Raw genomic sequence first — 19,378 nt, forward strand, 5'->3', positions numbered from 1 at the left:
GCCATCCACTTCTGGTATTTCTGCTCTAGCAGTATTAGATAACTAAAGTAGAACTTGGTACTAGGAGTTGGGTGCTGCTTTACCAGATACCAACAATGTGGAAGTGGTTCTGAAATTGGCGAATGCATCCATTCTTTCTCAGACTTCCTCATTCATTGTTCAACTTCCACATTCCTGTGAGGCACTTGCAAGTACCACAGCTTGGCTCCAGTGCACCTGAGTCTTCAAAGTGACATCCTTGACTTTCAACATTTAGAAGAGGCCTTGCGCAGCAGATTTACTCAATGCAACGCATTCTTTGATTTCTAGACTGCTTCTCCCATGAACATTGGTTGTGGATCCAAGAAAGATAAAATCCTTCCTTGACAATTTCCATTTTCAAGTTTTTGAAAGTTGTCACTCATCATGAGATTGCCTATTGATCCTGCTGTGAGGGTTTTAAAAAAACAGATTCAATGCATATAAATCCATACTGATGTCTGAAGTCCTTGATTTTCATCAACAAGTGCCTCAGGCCCTTCTCATTTTCATCAAGCAAGTTTGTGCCATCTGCATATTGCAGGTTGTTAATACTCAAACCTTCCTCCCATCCTAATGCCATGTGTTTCTTCATTCAGTCCAGCTTCTCAGATTATTTGCTTAGCATACAGATTGGGGAAGTATGGTGATAGGATGCCACACGGACACACGCTTTTCCTGATTTAAGTCCTGCAGTATTCCCTTGTTCTGTTTAAATGACTCCCTCTTGATCCATGTACAGGTTCTGCATGAGCACAAGGAAGTTTTTGGCAATTCCCATTCTTCTTAATGTTATTCATAGTTTTCTATGATCCACACAGTCCCATATCTTTCCATAGTCAATAAAACACAAGTAAACATCTTTCTATTTTCCTCTGCTCTCAGCCAAGGTCCGTCAAACATCAGAAACAATATAGGCATATCCTCTTCTAATTTTTTTTTCTAGTACAAAATTTTGCAAAAACCACATGAATAGTTTATTTATAGAGAACTTTTCAGGAAACAAAAACTCAAGAAAAAAAAGATCAAAGTATTTCTTCTTAAAGATAAGGCAACTAATGCCTAGCACACCTCAAAATCCTTTACAAAAGGAGACAAGCTTAATAACTTCTAGTCCAAGGCTTTCATTTCTTGGTTACTTTTTCTTTGTCTTTGTCTTTTCCTTTGCTTCCATCTTAAGTTGAAGTTCCTCAGCTGTCAGGGCTCCCGGTTTCTTATTCTTGGCTTTCTGAACCTTTTCCTTGATGGCAGCCACATCAATTTTAGTTTCGGTAGAAGCTTCCTTAGGTTTCACAACTGGTTTTTCTTTAGGTGGAATAAAAGCTTTGTTTCTTTCCTCTTGTCTCTTACTGAGCGCTTCTGCTTGTTTAGCCTTTATAGCTTCCATCTTCTGTCGTTTCTTCTGACTTGCCTTCAAAAAGTATTCACCACTAGCCAATTCTTTGTCAATCTGACTTTCTGGCTGTGGTGGTGGGAATGGTGTAAATTCTTTCTTAACAGTGTTTTTCTTTGGTTCCTTGCGCTTATTCACATTTTTATGTTTGAACTGTGGCAAAAATCTTTCCCAACTCTGTGATCTTAATTCAGAATCTTTTGCCAACTCTCGTTTAATCATTAAAGTTTTAATGTTGTATATTGGATGAATGTTCGTCATAGTATCTAGGACTACTTTCCGAACCTCTTTTAAACCGTTGATGGGTCCAATGGCTGAAACTGTGTTTCCCTGAACCATAATGTAGCAGTTTGTTAACAGTTCCAAGGCCTTCAATGTGGATCCTTTGGGGCCAATAAGACGCTGTCTTCTTTTTACAAATCTTTCTTTATTTCATACTAAAGAACCTATTTTAATGATGTCGCATGCAATACCATCCTGAAGAATTCTTATTGCCTGCTCAAACGAAACACTCCTAGCTAAAAGCTTTATTAGGTCTCTGGCTCTAATGATGATATAGGGATCAGAAGTCTTCTTTGTTGTACTAACAGTCATGCTGCCCTCAGTCAGGTCCAAGTTTGCGTTAGCATGCTCGGCTGTCCAGCTTTGCCTTCTGGTGACGAGACTGGCTCTTCCCGGGCGCGGTAGGTGACCCGTGCAACGCCGAAGCCATCTTAGGAGACTTCCGTTGACCTATCCTCTTCTAATTTGACTTAAATTTCAGGTAGCTCCCTCTCGATGTAGTGCTGTAACCATTTTTCAGTTGTCCTCAGAAAATTTTACTTGTATATGATGTTAATAATATTCAATAGTTTCTGCATTGTGTTAGGCAACCTTATTTGGAATGGCCACAAATATCGATCTCTAACAGTTGGTTGACATTGCAAAGGCATTCAGCTCTGTGGCTCATAACCAATTATGGATAGCTTTGAGAAGAATGGGAATTACAGAAAACTTCATTATGCCCAAACAGAACCTATTTCTGGATCAAGAGGCAGTTGTGAAAATATAACAAGGAAGTACAGCATGGTTTAATATGAAGAAAGCTGTTCATCAGGGTTGTATCCTCGCATCATACTTATTCAGTCTGTATGCTGAGCAAATAATCAGAGAATCTGGGTTATATGAAGAAGAATGTGGCATCAGGTTTGGAGGAAGATGTATTATAAATTTCAAAGTGCAGATGACACAGCCTTGCTTGATGAAAGTAAGAATTTAAAGTCTTTGCTGATGAAAATCAAAGATTGCAGCCTTCAATGTGGATTACAACTAAAGAAAACCAAAATCCTCACTAGACCGATAGGTAATATCATGATAAATGGAGAGCAAATAGGAGTTGTCAAGGATTTAATCTTGCTTGAATCCACCACCAATGCTCATGGAAGCAGCAGTCAAGAAATCAACGATACATTGCATTTTTATGTATAAACCTGTTGAACAAGATCTCTTTAAAGTGCTAAAAATCAAGGATGTCATTTTGAAAACTAAGGTGAACCTGACCCAAAACATGATATTTTCTACTGCCTCACAAGTATGTGAAAGTTGAACATTGAAAAAGGAATACTGACAAAGAATCAATGCATTTGAAATATGGTGCTGACAAAGAATATTGAAAGTACCATGGACTGTCAAAAGAACAAACAAATGTGTCTCAGAAGGAGTAGAGTCAGAATGATCCTCAGAAGCAAGGATGGCTATAGTTTGGCTCATGTGCTTGGAACATGTTATAAAAAGAAACTAGTCCTTGGAGAAGAACATTATCCTTGGTAAAGTAGAGGGACAGTGAAAAAGAGAGGCTAGTAATGAGGTGGACTGGCACAATGGCTTCAACAATGGGCTCAACCATAGGAACAATTGTGAGGCTGGCACAGGATCAGGGAGTGTTTTGTTCTATTGTACATGGGGTTGCTATGAATTGGAAGTGACTTTATGGCACCTAACACACACACACACACACACACACACACACACACACACACACACACTGTTGTCTCCTCCCACAGATGAAGTTAATTCAATTCTAGGGTATTTTGTCTGGTGAGGCTCATATGAATGGACTTGATTTATGTTGTTGAAAAAAGGTATTTGCAACAAATGTGTTGTTGATCTTGCCAGATTCTAGCACGCAATCTCAGCTTCATTTCCATTACCAGGGCCTTATTTTCTCAAACTCTTTGTTTCTAACTTCTTCAATCCAATAGCCAATAATTATCAACACATTTTGATTGCATGTTTGACCAATTTTAGACTGAAAAAGTCGGTCATATTCTTTAGTTTCTTCATCACTAGCTATAGTGCTTGGCACAAAAATTTGAATAATAATTGTGTTAAATGGATTTCCTCACAAGGGTAAAGATGCTGTCACAGACAGCATTGTACTTTAAGGTAGATCTTGAAATGTTCTTTTTGATGATTAATGTGCTGCCATTTCTCTTGAATTTGTCATTCCTAGTGTAGTAAGCCATATGATTTGGTCATATTCAAAATGGTCAATACCAGTCCATTTCAGATCACTAATTCCTGGATTTCAATCTCACTTTATGCATACCATTTCATTTCTGATGACTTCTAATTTTTCCTAGAATTATACTTTGTACATTCAACATTCAGGTTATTAATATATGTTTGCACATCTCATTTTGAACTTCTGAGGACTCTACTTTATTCATACCACTATGGTTGACCCTACTTTTGAGTAGGTAGCTCTTTCTCAGTCGTATTTTAGTCCTGAGGGACTCCTCTTCCAGAACTTTATCCCAGTGTTTGCTGCTATTCACACAATTCCCAGTGGCTAATCCCTCAGGCAGGAGTAAGCAATCCATTCTGTAGTAATAATTTCTTTTGTAAGAATTAGTACCAGAATAGTTACAAGGAATTTGAAGATTGAAGATGTCTCAAATATCCAATTCTTCCAAGAAACTGTTTTGTTCCATCCACCCCCTATTCCTCCCTTGAGAATATTCTGTCACATCCCAAGGTTCTCCAATTCACTGCAACACCTCGCAGAACCCCATCACACTTTGAGGAAATATCTTGCACGGTGGTGGGTACTCTTCAGTTCAAATCCTGAAAGTGAGGCAGTTGTTGTTAGGTACCATCAAGTCAATTCCAACCCATAGCAACCCTGTGCCCAAGAGAATAAACACTGCCCGGTCTGGACAATCATCACAATTGCTCCTCTGCCTGAGCTCATTGTTGGAGCGAATGTGTCAATCCATCTCCTTGAAGGACTTCCTCTCTCTCTCCACTTGACCAAGTATGGTGTCCTTCTCTAGAGACTGGTCTCCCCTAACCACAGGTCCAAAGTCTGGGAGACAAAATCTTGCCACCCCTGCCTCTAAGGAGCACCCTGGTCTTACTTCTTCCAAGACAGATTTGTTCGTCTTTTTAGCAGTCCGTGGTGCTTTCGATATTCTTCTCCAGGACCACAATTCAAATAAATCCATTCTTATTCAGTCTTCTTTATTCAAAGTGCAATTTTCACAGATATATGAGGCAATGGAAAATACCATGGCTTGGATTAGGCCCACCTTAGTCTTCAAAGTAACACCCTTGCTTTCAACACCCTAAAAAGGTCTTGTGCAGCAGATTTACCCAGTGCAACACATTTTAAAATCTCTTGACTGCTGATTCCATGAGAATTGATTGTATTTCAAGCAAAATCTTTGATAACTTCTACATTTTCTCCATTATCATGATATTACCTATTGGCCACTTTGTATTTTGTATTTTGTATTCTTTACACTGCGTTGAAATCCATACTCAAGGCTGCAATCCTTGATCTTCATCAGCAAGGACTTCAAACACTCCTCCCTTTCAGCAAGCAAGGTTGTGTCATCTGCATATTGAAATTTATTAATAAGTTTTCCTCCAATATTGATGCCACATCCTTCATATAATCCAGCTTCTCTGATTACTTGCTCAGCATAGAGGTTGAACAAGTGTGGTGAGAGGACACGACCCTGACATGCAACTTTCCTGATGCTAAACTACAGAGTACTCCCCTGCTCTGTTTGCACAACTGCCTCTTGATCCATGTACAGGTTCCTCAAGAGCACAATACAGTGTTCTGGAATTCTCGTTTTGCTCGTGTTTAACCATAGTTTGTTGTGATCCATACAGTCAAATGCCTTGGCATAGTCAATAAAGCACAAGTAAACATCTTTCTGGTATTCTATACTTGCAGCCAAGATCCATATGACATTAGCAATGATATCCCTTGTTCCATATTCTCTTTCGAATCTGGCCTAAACCTCTAGCAGCTCCCTGACAATGTGCTGCTACAACCATTATTGGATGACATTCAGAAAAATTTTCCTTACCTGTGATATAAATGATATTGTTCTATAATTTAAGCATTCTGTTGGGTCACCTTTCTTTGGAATGTACAGAGAAGTAGATCTCTTCCAGTAGCTGTCTTCCAAATTTCTTGGCATAGACGAGTGAGAGCTTCCAGTGCTTCTTCAGCTTGTAGAAACACTTTAATTGTTATTCCATCAATTCCTGGAACTTTGTTTTTGGCAAATGCTTTCAGTGCATCTTAAACTTCTTTCTTCAACGCTATTGGTTCTTGCTCATATTACTGAAATGGTGGGTTGTTGACTAGTTGCTTTTAGGAAAACGGTGCTATGTATTTTTCCGTCTCATGGGGTGCTTCCTGCATCATTTAATACTTTTCCCATAGACTCTTTCATGATTACATCTTGCGGCTTGATTTTCTTCTTGGGTTCTTTCAGTTTAGGATCTGCTGAGAGTGATCTTCCTTCTTGGTTTTCTAGCTCTAGGTCTTTGCACATTTCATTCTAATATTTGACTTTGTCATCTCTAGCTGTGTTTGAAATTTTCTTTTCGGCTCTGACTTCATCTTTCCTTCAATTTGCCCTAACTGAATCCCTGTGGGTCAACTTTCAGCTAAACAATGGGTGGGCCTATAATGTAAACAATAACACCAGGGAGGTATGGTTCCTTAAAATATATAAGCCAAAATGATAGCATTTGGCCAGGGGCAAAGATCAGAAGACAGGAAGGGACAGGAAAGAAGGGCAGCTTATAAAATAAGGAAACCTAGGAGGTGATTTCACTGTTGTCACATTGTGAGTATTGAAATCAATGCCATGAAACAAAATGTGTATGAACTGTTGAATAGAAAATTAATTTGGTCTGTGAACCATGATGAAAAAATTTTTTAAAGAAAATGGTTTAATTAAAAAATACCAACATAACCTTATAATATTTTCCAAAGCATTTCTAATACTAAGGAACACATAAAAGTTTAATGTCAAAGCCACAGACATGCAAGATAGAAGACTCCCCAGAAGTTTTCTAAACATTACTGGAGAAGTTAAAAGCCCTAGTAGTGCTATCTTGGAAGCACTGGCCTCTTAACCAAAAGCTCGGTGGTTCAAACCCATCAGTCACTGTAAGGGGGAAAGATAAGACTATCTGTAAAGATTTACAGCCTCAAAAACCCTATATAGATTTGCTATGACTTAGAATCAGCCTGGTGGCTGTGGGTTTGGGTTTATTATAGAAGTACATCCTGGGTGTCAAATGAGAGGAGCCATTAAAAGAATAAGTGAGAACTACATGTCATTTACATGTAAGATCTTTATTTCTCTTGGCAATGAGAATATTTTCAATCCCAATCAGCAAAGTTCAGAGCGAAACATTGAACCATTTAGATTCATTGTCAGAAACGTTTCTTAAATTCCACATCTACACATATAAATAATGTATCAACAGTTCTCTATTAAATGACAAAAGCAAAACCAAACCTATGGCTATCAAGTCGATTCTGACTCATAGCATCCCTCTTTAGAGTTTCTGAGGTGTTTTAATTTTTTTTATTAACAGATCTTTTTATTGGGGACTTTTACAACTCTTATTACAATCCATAAATCAGGTGTATCAGGCATATTTGTACATATGTTGCTATCATTCTGTTCTAGACATTTATTTTCTATGGAGCCCTTGATATCAGCTCTTCTTCGCCACCCCTTCATGACCCCTTGATGGATTATAAATTATTATTATTTCATATCTCACACAGACCCAACCACTGTCTCCGCTCCCTCATGGCTTCTGTTGTTCTTCCCCCTTGGGGGGGGGGGGTTATGTGTCAATCATTGTGATCGGTTCCCCCTTCCTCTCATCCTCTTCCCCCCTTTCTCCTTCCCCCTACCCTTTTGATGTCGCTATTCCCACTCCTGTTCCTGGATTCTGTGTGTCCTGAGCTCTTGTCCCTTATCTGTAGCTGTGCACATGCTCCAGTGTAGCCCAAAGTGAGAGGCAACACTGAGGTCATGATAGTGGGGGGTGAGGAAGCCTCAAGGAACCAAAGGAATATTGTGTGTTTCATCGGTGCTTTACTGCACCCTGGTTGACTCATCCCTTCCCTGTGACCTCTCTTTTTGGGGGATGTCCCATTGTCTACAGATGGGCTTTGAGTTTCTGCTCCAACCCCACTCATTCTCAACAATATGTTTTGTTTGTTTTGGTTCTTCTGATGCTTGTTACCTGGTCCCGATGACGCCTCATGCTCACACAGGCTGATGTGCTTCTTCCAGGTGGGCTTGTTGCTTCTCTGTGAGGTGGCCGCTTTTTTTAACTGCAAGCCTTTAAGACCCCAGATGCTATATCTTTTAATAGCTGGGCACTACCGTTTTTTCCACTATACTTGCTTATGCACCCATTTTTGTCTTTGGCGATTGTGCTGGTCGGGTGAGCATCACAGAATACCAGTTTGTTAGAACAAAGTGTTCTTGTAGTGAGGGAGGATATGAGCAGAGACCTGAAGTCCATCCACTACCTCAGTGTATTGCCATATAAATATATGTACATAGGTCAATGCCTCTATTTTTATGGATTGATGTATATACATATATATATACACCTATATATATACCGCTATCCATAGTTTTGCTTCCTAGATCATTCCTCTGTCTCCTTTTACCTTCCTCCTGCCCCACCCTCATGCTTGCCCTACTTTTACCTCTTAGTAACTCCTGGCAGCTAGATTGCTGTTGCTCCAACACCCCCAGGATCTCTACGTCCTCCTTGTTGTTGGTATTAATGCCCTGGTTGTTCCCTTGTCTATGGCGTTGTTTGCGCACCACACCCTCCCCCCACCACCACCTTCTCCCCACAAGCCCCTCCAAGACCGTTGACCCTGTGGCTTTCTCCTTGCGCTTGTTTCCCATGTCTATCTTATATGAGTAGGCAAACCAACAAAGACATAAACCAAACAAAAGGCAAGCCAGAGATTGAATAAAGAAAAGAGAAAAAACATACACAATGCTAGGTCCGACTGCTGACCTTTATGACTGTCTCCCCACTGGTCCTGGGGGAATTCCAGGAACTGCCCCTCTGAGCCTGAAGTCTATTTTGGGGGCTCTTTAGGGGCTTTGTGGCTTGGCTTTGCTTCAATTGCTGATCTGTTATGTTCCCTTCTTGGTTCGCCCTGCTGTGGGGGTGGTTCAGGTTGCACTACCTCCCTGTGGTGTGTCTCCAGTATTGTCCTCTGTCGCAGTATGCTCCAGTAAGGGGACAACATGTCATGAGCTGTTGTTGGCCCTACCATCCTTTCCGTGAGGCTTTGTCCAATTTTAAAGGAGCAGACAACAACATCATCATTCTCCTACAGCATGGCTGCTGGGTTTGAACTTACACACTGGCGGTTAGTAGTCCAACACCTAACCCATAGCGCCAGCGCAATAGTATTGAGGAAACAAAATGTATATTAACAATGGTACTTTACCCGCAATAAAACCTCTTTGAAATATATGTAATAAATTCTTAAGAGATAAATTAAAAATAAAACAAACCAACTATATCAGAAACTTTACATTTGCGTGGTGAGAAAAGAAGAACAGAAAGTGGACAGAGGGCCTTCACATTCTACCCAGGTTCCTCCAGCCCAAGCACGTTCAGCCCTCAGATCCTGAAGCCCGTCATGCTTTTGAGCCTTCACAGTACAGCCTCACAACCTGCGGCTTGAGCATAAGCTTTCAGGGCTAAGGAAAGCCTTTGGGAGGCTTGCCACCTCTGGGTTCACTGTGGAGAAGGCTCAGCGAACAAATACCAGGCTGAAGCACAAGCTAACCTTCCCTTCGGAGGAGGGATTTAGCTTAGGGCTTTCAATCCTCTGTTTGTTCCCCAGCCTCCACATGATTGTAAGAGCAGCCCCCTGTCTCCCTGCCGTACTGCAAATTCCCCTGTGGTATCTATCACCTGCCGTCAAGAACATATACATTCCAGACCATGTTTATGATTATTTAATAAAGTAAATTTTCTTCTGGCATGTTAAGGAAAATCAAAGGTAGGCTCCCACAGAAGACAATCTTGGGAGGATTGTAAAAAACGGATAGCTTCTCACTCACTCAGCAGCTGTTTACTGAATAACTACTAAATGTAGTTTAGTAGTTTATTATGTAGTTTATTGAGCACAAAGCACTTTGTACAAAGCAGCACAAAGAGGAGGGTCTCAGTCACAAGCAACAGAAGCAAGCTGGTGGTGCAGGGGTTAAGCATTTGACTGCTCACTGGAAGTTCAGGGGCTCTGTCAGGCCACAAGAGAAAGATGTGCCAATCCTCTTTCCTTACGATTTATGGCCTTGGGAACCCTACAAGGCAGTTCTACTCCGTCGTCCTAAAGAGTTGCCGTGAGTCCGAATTAACTTGGGAGCCATGGCTTTGCTTTATGGTTTGCAGAAAATTTTAGCAGGAAATGAATTAATTGGCAGAATATTAAGTAGCTCCTCAAATCAAAGAGAAAGATAGAGAACAAGACTCAGGAAACAGGTAGTGATCAACAGTGATCAGACAATAGGAGCCACAAGGTCACAGCTCAGTTTGTCTTGATGCTTCTGCGGATTCCCTGGCCCCAGCCAGATGAACATCCCGTGGACTCAGTGCTGGAACCACCGGCTGCTGGGAGTCTATTTCAACCATCGTTCCCCATTTGCAGGACTCATTTCAGAGTTCAAGTCCTGAGATAGTTTATTGTGCCAGCCTGGCTGATAAACACAAGTGGGATTAACTGAAGGGCGGAGAGATAATGGCTCGGTGAGCATGGCCTTTCTTGTATCTTGCTCTTTGATCATCGGACCAGTGTGCGGCTGCCTTGCTTGTTCTGTGCCTCAGTTTACAGGCTACACTACCTGTGGGACGCCTAGCCTATGGGCTGTGTCACTGTAAGTTGAGGTCCCTTTAAGACATCTCTGGAGCTGGGGACTGGCGGTTGGTGACCTGGCTGACAGTTGGTGACCTGCCTTGTGATTGGCTGCTGTGCTGAGATAGCCTAGTTCTCTCTATATACAGAGGAAGACCTGGCAGAAGACTAGACTTGGAAGGACTGCTAGTGTCTCACAACTCTCTCTCATGGGAGTGAGTTGCACTGAGCCATTTGTACTGCTTTATAATTTAACTGTTCATTTCTTGTATTATACATTTATCTGTATATAATTTAACATTTCATTTCTTGTGTTATATATCTAATTATCTTTATAAATAAATATATTAAATTATCAGCAATTTGGTTTTATCTTTCTAGAGAACCCTGTCTAACACAAGTCCCAAGTGTGTTTGACTACATCTAGGCTTCATGTTCATGTTCTAGCTGCTGACTAATTTGGCTTTGGGAACATAAGTTAGAGCCCCATCATCAGCAAGTGTCATATAATGGAGGATTATCTCCAACGATGCAAGGGGGATTGGATGCTCAAGACAGTAGACCTGCACTGGTGGATTTTTTCCCCTACTGAAAGTAGAAAGTTATCGTCTTGGAAACTCACAAACCCAGTTGTATCCTGCCTGCCTGCACTATCGGGTTGCTATGAATTGGAATCGACTTGACCGCAGTGAGTGTGTGTTTTTGTTTTGTTTTAGTTTGAACGTTTTCTGGTTCTCTTATCTCCAGATACTTTTGGTTTAAAATAAGATGAATAAAGCCTCCACCAGAAGACAAGATAATAGCTCCACTGAAATTAGAAGTTGAAACTAATATGACTGGACATAGCAGTAATCAAGAGATGCTCCGTGTCCCTTTAAAACTTTTATTGTTTTAGGGGGAAACATCCTCATCATATATGGTTGCTGGGTCAGAAAGCACTTTAGAAGAACACCCAACCTTGTAAGACTTTTCTTTCCAGTTGGAGTTGTAACTGAAAATAGATTATTCATGTTCTAGAGCATGTTTCTTGCTTCTGGGGAAGGGTTGTGTCATAAGACTAAGAAATCCTGTGTCATCAGTACTTCGCCTTGTTCTTTTTCTCTGTAATGTGAGTCCCTTTGTCAGTAATGAATGGGAATCCATCAGAATGTTTAAGGCACTCAGGAAGTGTACACTATTGGCGCTGGCAGAGATGGGTTAGGCAAGCAAAATCCAACGAAAACACCCGCGCTTCCTCCCTAATAGAGGGCAATATAGTCATCTTGCCACCAGGTGGCCTTCTGAATGCCTCTTCCCCTCTATAACTCCAGAACCACCAAAATTGTAGCCCTTCACCCCCAACTCCCCGGAATGGAATTGGATTGATAACTGTTGTTGACAAATGAGATGCTGACAAACTACAATAATTAAGTCAGGCTTGGTGAGAGGAATTCTGTTATTGAGACAAAGCAGCATTCCCATCTCTGCCATCAGGAGATTATTCAGTCAGAATAGTGTGATTGGAAACAGAATCTTGGTAGCATCATGGGTTAGGCGTTTGGCCAATAACCACAAGTTGCTGGTTCAAAGGTTGGTGGTTCAATGCCCTCAGTCATTCTACTGATGAGAGATGAAGCTGTCTGCTCCTGTAAAGATTTCCAGTTGTAGAATCCTAACATAGAGTGGTCTTCTGAGTTGGAATCCACTTAATGGCAGTGGGTTGTTTTTGGTCTTTGGTAGTCTAACTGGGATTGAACCCAAGTGATGCAGCAGTTAAGCATGCAGTCACTGACTGAAACTTGGTAGTGAGAACCCACCCAGCAATTTCATGGTAGAAAGACCTGGTGATCTACTCCAGTAAATTACAGACTTTGAGACAATTCTACTCTCTACATGGAATCACTGAGAGTTAAAATCCACTTGATGACCTGCAACAACAGTTCGATTGAGGAGAGAGACAATCTGTTATTCTTAGAGTAAGTCCACTTAAACCCCCGGCATTAGGTCCTCATTTTCCCCCTCCCTCCCCACTCCCCCCTTCCTCATGAGCCCTTGATAATTTATAAATTGTTATTTTGTCATATCTTGCCCTGTCCGACGTCTCCCTTCAACCCCCTTCGGTTGTCTGTCCCCCAGGGAGGAGGTCACATATAGTTCCTTGTAATTGGTTCCCTCTTTCCTACCCATTCTCCCTTTGCCCTCCCTGTTTCGCCACTCACACCACTGGTCCTGTAGGGCTCATCCGCCCTGGATTCCCTGTATTTTCAGTTCCTATCTGTACCAGAAATCACTGTTTTTTCATGTCTTACACTGGCCACTGTCTCCCTTCACCCACTTTTCTATTGCCCATCCCCCCGGGAGGGGGCTATATATCGATCGCTGTGATCAGTTCCCCATTTCTCCCCCAACCTTACTTTTATCCTCCTTCTATCACTGCTCTCATTATTAGTCCTAAGAGGTTTATCTGCCCTAGATTCCCTGTAATTTGAGCTTTTATCTGTACCAGTGTACATACTCTGGTCTAGATGGATTTGTAAGGTAGAATTGGGGTCATAATAGTGAGGGGTGGGAAGCATTAAAGAACTAGAGGAAAGTTGTATGTTTTGTCAGTGCTCTTTTGCACCCTGATTGGCTCCTCTCTGCCTTGTAACCTTTGTGAGGGGATGTCCAATTGTCTACAGATGGGCTTTGGGTCTCTACTCTGCCCTCCCCCTCATTCACATCAATATGATTTTTTGTCCTGGGCCTTTGGTACCTGATAGCTGATGCCATCAACACCTCATGATTATAGAGGCTGGTTTACTTCCATGTGGGCTTTGTTGCTTCTCAGCTAGATGGCCGCTTGTTTATCTTTAAGCCTTTAAGATGCCAGACACTATCTTTTGATAGCTGGGCACAATCAGCTTTCTTCACCACATTTGCTTATGCACCCATTTTGTCTTCAGCAGTCGTGTCAGGGAGGGTGAGCATCACAGAATGCTGGGTTAATAGAACAAAGTGTTCTTGCATTGAGGGAGGACTAGAGGCCCAATGTCTGTCTGCTACCTTAATACTTAACATAAATATATGTACATGGATCTATTTCCCTATCATTAAATATAAATATATTTACATATGTACATGCCTTTATTTAGACCTCTATAAATGTCCTTTGCCTCCTAGTTATTTCCTCTATTTCCTTTTGTCCCACTATCATGTTTGACCTTCATTTGTGTTTCAGTAATTCCTCTTGGCTACATTGCACTTGATCAAACCCCAGCAGGCATCCTGTGCCCTCTTAGGCATCAATTTTAGATCACTTGTTGTTCCCTTATCCCTGGGTTTATTGGCATCCCCCTCCCTTTCCCTCACCAACCCCAGTTTCCCCTCTTACAAATTATTTTCTGTTTTCTGTAGAGACAGTTCTTATTGGTCTGGATTTTGAGGTAGTATTAGGACACACTGTCTACTTTAGAAGCAAATTGGGGTGCAGAGGTTTAATAATGCATTCATGCACCTTGTAGAGGAAAGTTTAATACAGAAGCACAATTCTTTCGAGGTGATAACAATGAAAATAGTGGCACTTCTGGGAAAGGCAAGTCTAAATTATGCAACAGATGAGGAGGAAAGGCTACGGTTACTGACGCTGTGCTGGAACTGAAAAGACAATGAAGATACTGCCCTGGCCCTCCAAGAGCGTAGAGTATAACAGTGTAAGAAGCATTTGAACAAACCCAGTAGAATACACTGTGAAAAGTACACTGAAAGAAATACAAGAAGGCTTTAAAAAGTCCAAGACAAGGATTACATTATCTTTCAATTCAATTTTCCCATGAACTTTTTGGAAGACCCTTGTCTACACCGGGCTCTGTGAAAGCAACAGAAAGGGCACTGATCTCAACTGTGGTGGGCAGAGTGATGGGGTGGCACTGGAGGATGCAAAGGCCTGACAACTTGAGCTGCCTTCTGAAGGATGAGTAGGAGTTAGCTTCTATCTTATGTGCATATTTTATAATCAAGCGCAATAAATCACTCAGACAGCAGTTATGTTCCATTTTTATTGAGAACAGTTCCAATGGTGCTCTTTCTTTCACCTATCATAACACTTATCACACTGTACTGTAATCACCTGTTCTCTTGTCTGTCTCCCCACCAACCTTTCAGTGGTGTGGTGACAGAAACCACAACGGGCTCCGTTATAATTGTACCCTCAGTGTCTAGGACAATCCCTGGCACAGGAGGATCGATAGATGTTTGCTAAAGGAAAGGGCAGCATGAAAATATTTCACACATGAACATTAGAAAGAACTGCTGAAAAAACACTCTTCACAAATTAGTTAAAATGCTGACAATTTTAAAGGCAGCTTATATAGACCTAATTTCTAGTTACTTCTTTTGATAGTGCAGCCATAAAACTAGGGTTACATCTTTGATCGCCTATAAAAGATCCCAAACTTCAACTATTGCTTATTATAGAGAAATGAAAGAGATTAAGAATAATGGATCTCATCTTTTTTTATTTTAAAGAATAAGAGTTACTTTCCAAACTTCTGAATTTCCCCACTATGTTCAATGGCAGTCACTCCTTAAAAATCCCAGATGTTTAAAAGGCAGCACTACGGTAAAACATAATCGGCAGGAGAAGATGAAGGGGAATCTAATAGACCTGTTCTAGCGAGAGAAGCAGTAAACTTTGGCTTGAGGGGCAATGCTTTATGATTCATGGACATTTACTGAGGTCACAAGGACAACAAAATGCCACTATATAATGGATAGTGGTGTTTGAAATAAGTTAAATCCTAAATAGACTATAGCTTTGGTTATCAACAGTAGGGTATAGCAGAATTAACTGAAAGGTTTGTTAAATTGCTGGGCTCCACCCTTAGAAATTTAGCACATCTAGGATGGGGTCAGTTATTTGTGTCTTTAACAAATGTCTTTAACAAAGGTGGTACTGATCCTGCTTTCTGGAGACTACTTTCTGATTTCAGGAATCCCTCAACTTTGACCACAACTCTTATGATTTATCGTATCACTATATCCATCCACTCCTCATTCAAATTTAAACATCTCTTCATCTCAAAAATTCACAATTTATTTTTATAAACGTTTATACTTGGAAATCCCTTAAAGATAAGCAGCCAGGAATCACCGCAATAAACACACATTCGATTGCATCCCCTCGATAATAGGATGGGAATAGTAAAAGATCAGAACTCTGAGAGCATGATGAGCTATGTTAAAATCAAGACTTGTGATTTTCTTTACTGACAATATGATAGTCCAAATAACCAGAAAATTCTACCACTAGAATGTTAAAATATTGGAGGGAAAGGATTAATTTTAATCTACAGTTCAGACACAATGTTTTATAGTGATTAAAATACAGATCTTAGGGTAATAATGTCTGGATTTGAATTCTAATTCTGCCACTTACTTGTTATGCGACTTTAGGCAAGTTATTTCACTTTCTGAGTGTTCTCATCTGAAAAGTTGGAAAAGCAGAATTGCATGTTTTATAGAGGGTTTTATGAAGACTAAAGGTAAAAAGGGAGTCCTCATGTGGCATAAATGATTCAGTGTTGGCCTGCTCGTTGAAAGGCTGGTGATTGTAATCCACTCAGAAGAGAGGCTGGGAAATCAATCTCCTAGTGGTCCTTCTGAAAGATCAAAGCCAGTAAACTCCCTGCTGAGCACAGTTAGACTCTGACACCCAAGGTGTTAGGATGAACGTGATCGACTCCAGGCAACTGGTTTCAGCGTCAAATGCTTAGAACAATATCTGGCCCATTGTCTGTTGATTATAAGTGTTAGCACTTATCTTCTTCTTATTACTCATTATCTCCCAAGAGTGTAAGGATATAAAACAGAAGTCCAAGAACTGTGGTGTCCTGGTCTCAGTAATTTAAAGACTTGAGTTTTAATAAAGTTCACACAGGAAGTTCTGCCTATGGCCTTAGTAGTGGATCACCAAGAAAGTGTGTCTACGTTGGTCTGAGTTATGGGAAGGGAAAAAGCCTCCCTCAAAATCTGTAATCAGGAGTCTATGACTCCCTTAATTATGGAGTTCGAGTTTACGGTACCACTTGTTACTGGGACCCTTCAGCTTGAGAAATTAATTCAACACTTCTGGACCACTGATCTAGCTAGGGCATCTGGAAGAAAAGTATAAAAATCCATTTTACAAAACCACAAGTCTTTCTACAAAAATGCATCTCAAACAGGGTCTCTGAAGTTAAAACTCACTGAATATGGGATCAAAATACCAAATCAAAAACCAAATGAAAATAATCCACAATGAATTAGATATAACAAATTATGAGACTTGGTCTCTAAGAATTTTCAGTAATAGAAAAATCTAGTTTTGAAAATGATGATGGCAACAAATGTACAAATGTGCTTGGCACAATGGAGGGATGTATGGATTGTGACAAGAGTTGTATGAAACCCCAATAATATGACTTTAAAAAAGAAAAATCTAACGAAGATTGTAAAATAAAATATGATCAACTTAAAAATAGATAAAATTCTATTTTAAAAATTGGAAACTATGAAAAAGTAAAAGCTGGTTGTAATATTATATCAAATAGAATATTTTTAAATCATTTTACTGGGGACTCATACAACTCATCACAATCCATACATACATCAATTGTATAAAGCACATTTGTACATTTGTTACCCTCATTGTTCCGAAAACATTTGCTCTCCACTTAAGTCCCTGGCATTAGCTCCTCATTTCCCCCCTCCTCATGAACTCTTGATAATTTATAAATTGTTATTTTGCCGTCTTACACTGCCCGACATCTCCCTTCACCCACTTTTCTGTTGTCTGTCCCCCAGGGAGGAGGCTATACATAGATCCCTGTAATTGGTTCACCCTTTCTACCCCACCTTCCCTCCACACTCCCAGTATCACCACTCTCACCACTGGTCCTGAAGGGATCATCCATCCTGGATTCCCTGTTTCCAGTTCCTACCCTATGTTTCCAGTTCCTATCTGTACCAGTGTACATCCTCTGGTCTAGCCAGATTTGTAAGGTAGAATTGGGATCATGATAGTGGGGTGGGAGGAAGCATGTAGGAACTAGAGGAAAGTTGTATGTTTCATCATTGCTACACTGCACCCTGACTGGCTCTTCTCCTCCCAGTCCTGGCAGATAATCTTTATGGGAGCAGAGTCCCCGGTCTTTTCTGCAGCAGAGCCACTGGTGGGTGCAAACCACTGACCTTTTTGTCAGCTGCCAAATTCTTAATAATAAAGGTGCTCTCTAGGGCACCTTATTCATAACGTACCCAACTAACTGCATTTCCCAGAACTCCTCAAAACATGTCCTCTACTCCTTTAGATAATTGCCTCCTACTCTCTTCCTATGCACTTGTTTCATGTGGAATACATCCTCACCTTTCCTTGACTTTCCTTAATTTATACAATGGCAGTCTCATCCCAGCCCAAGTCACCTCTTGAGATTTCTGAATTCAGCCTGAGATAATCAAAAAGGAAAAAATGCAATTAAAATGATCAAATTATTTAGAGAGATGTGAAACGCTGGTGAGCTTAGGCAGCAAGGACAAAAAGGTGGATTTGAAGGAAAAAAAAGGAACAGAAAGGAAACTTGGTTAAAAGAAGATTTTAAGACTCTAATCTCTTTCACTAATGAGATTTGGTAACATCCCTATGGAGGGCAATCTGGCAATAGCTATCAAATGTGAAATGCACACAGGCTTTAACCCAGAAATTCCACTTGTAGAAATGTATCCCACACTTCTGCTCATGCATAAAATGGCATACACACAAGGTTATAAGTTACATAATTGCTATACAAGCAAAAGATTAAGCATACACTTTCTAGTAATAGGGTCTAGTTTGATGGTCTATCCAGTGGAAGGGCATTCGCACAGAAATACGAAAAGGAACTCGGTCTCTAGTCTCACAAAGAAAAGATAGTCACAATGTGTTACAGGTAGGCCAGCTGACCACATACTTGAGTTATGGCCAACTCTATTTGTGGAAGTCTGCTTTTGTTTGTGGGTTCTTGTTGGTTTTGTTGATTTCTTTTTCTTTTTTTGGCTCATCTAATCATTAGTAATGTGTTCTGTGCACTGTGCTGCTGCGTGTAATTTGCTGATGTTATCATTCTCAGATGTTCGCTCATGGGTGTTCAGTGTTATGGTTTATAAAGATACTGATAATAAAAGGCAATAGTAACAGGAAAAATTGAAAAGATTTTGACTTATGTCAGGACCACCTAATGATAGAAGCATCAGAACGGAACCCTGTGGGAAATCCAGGACAATCTGTGTTAAGTGACATGAGGAAGGTGCAGAACAATGTGCTTAGTGTTCTAAATAGATGATCACAGTTGATAGTGTGAACATGAGTCCAAATGTATTGCTACTGGAATTCAAGTTCATCTATGCATGGGTTTATTTCTATAAAGTGTTTTTAAACATGTCTCTGTAAACAATGGATGGCTGCAGACAAGCTCTGTCAGTAACAGATTTAGTCTTTTGAGAGCCTTTGGAAGAAAGATTAATTTTGGGTCTCAATTTTGTGGTCAGGTCTAATACTCTTTGAAAACTCTGGACATCTTCCCAAGTCGTTGAAGCTTTACAGAAAGTTTACAGGAATGCTGTTCAATATAAAATAACAGTTTTTTGTTTTGTTTTGTTTTGTTTGTTTTTTTCCTCTTTTTTAACATTTTATTAGGGGCTCATACAACTGTTATTCCAATCCATACACACATCAATTGTGTAAAGCGCATTTGTACATCGTTTCTCAAAACATTTTCTCTCCATTT

At 40.4% G+C, this 19,378-nt stretch overlaps 1 protein-coding gene across 1 annotated transcript; it reads right to left on the minus strand.

Annotated features, from left to right (window-relative positions):
* Positions 1-1,153: 1,153 nt before the first annotated feature.
* Positions 1,154-1,949, minus strand: LOC101643710 (KRR1 small subunit processome component homolog). The gene has a single exon (XM_013004897.2). The coding sequence runs from the start codon at positions 1,748-1,750 to the stop codon at positions 1,154-1,156; it is 597 nt and encodes a 198-aa protein (XP_012860351.2). The 5' UTR covers positions 1,751-1,949.
* Between the last annotated feature and the right edge of the window lie 17,429 nt (positions 1,950-19,378).

The sequence above is a fragment of the Echinops telfairi genome, unplaced genomic scaffold (genome assembly GCF_000313985.2).
Source record: "Echinops telfairi isolate 266 unplaced genomic scaffold, ASM31398v2 ScPeMD7_7469;HRSCAF=8507_1, whole genome shotgun sequence".
Classification (NCBI taxonomy): domain Eukaryota; kingdom Metazoa; phylum Chordata; class Mammalia; order Afrosoricida; family Tenrecidae; genus Echinops; species Echinops telfairi.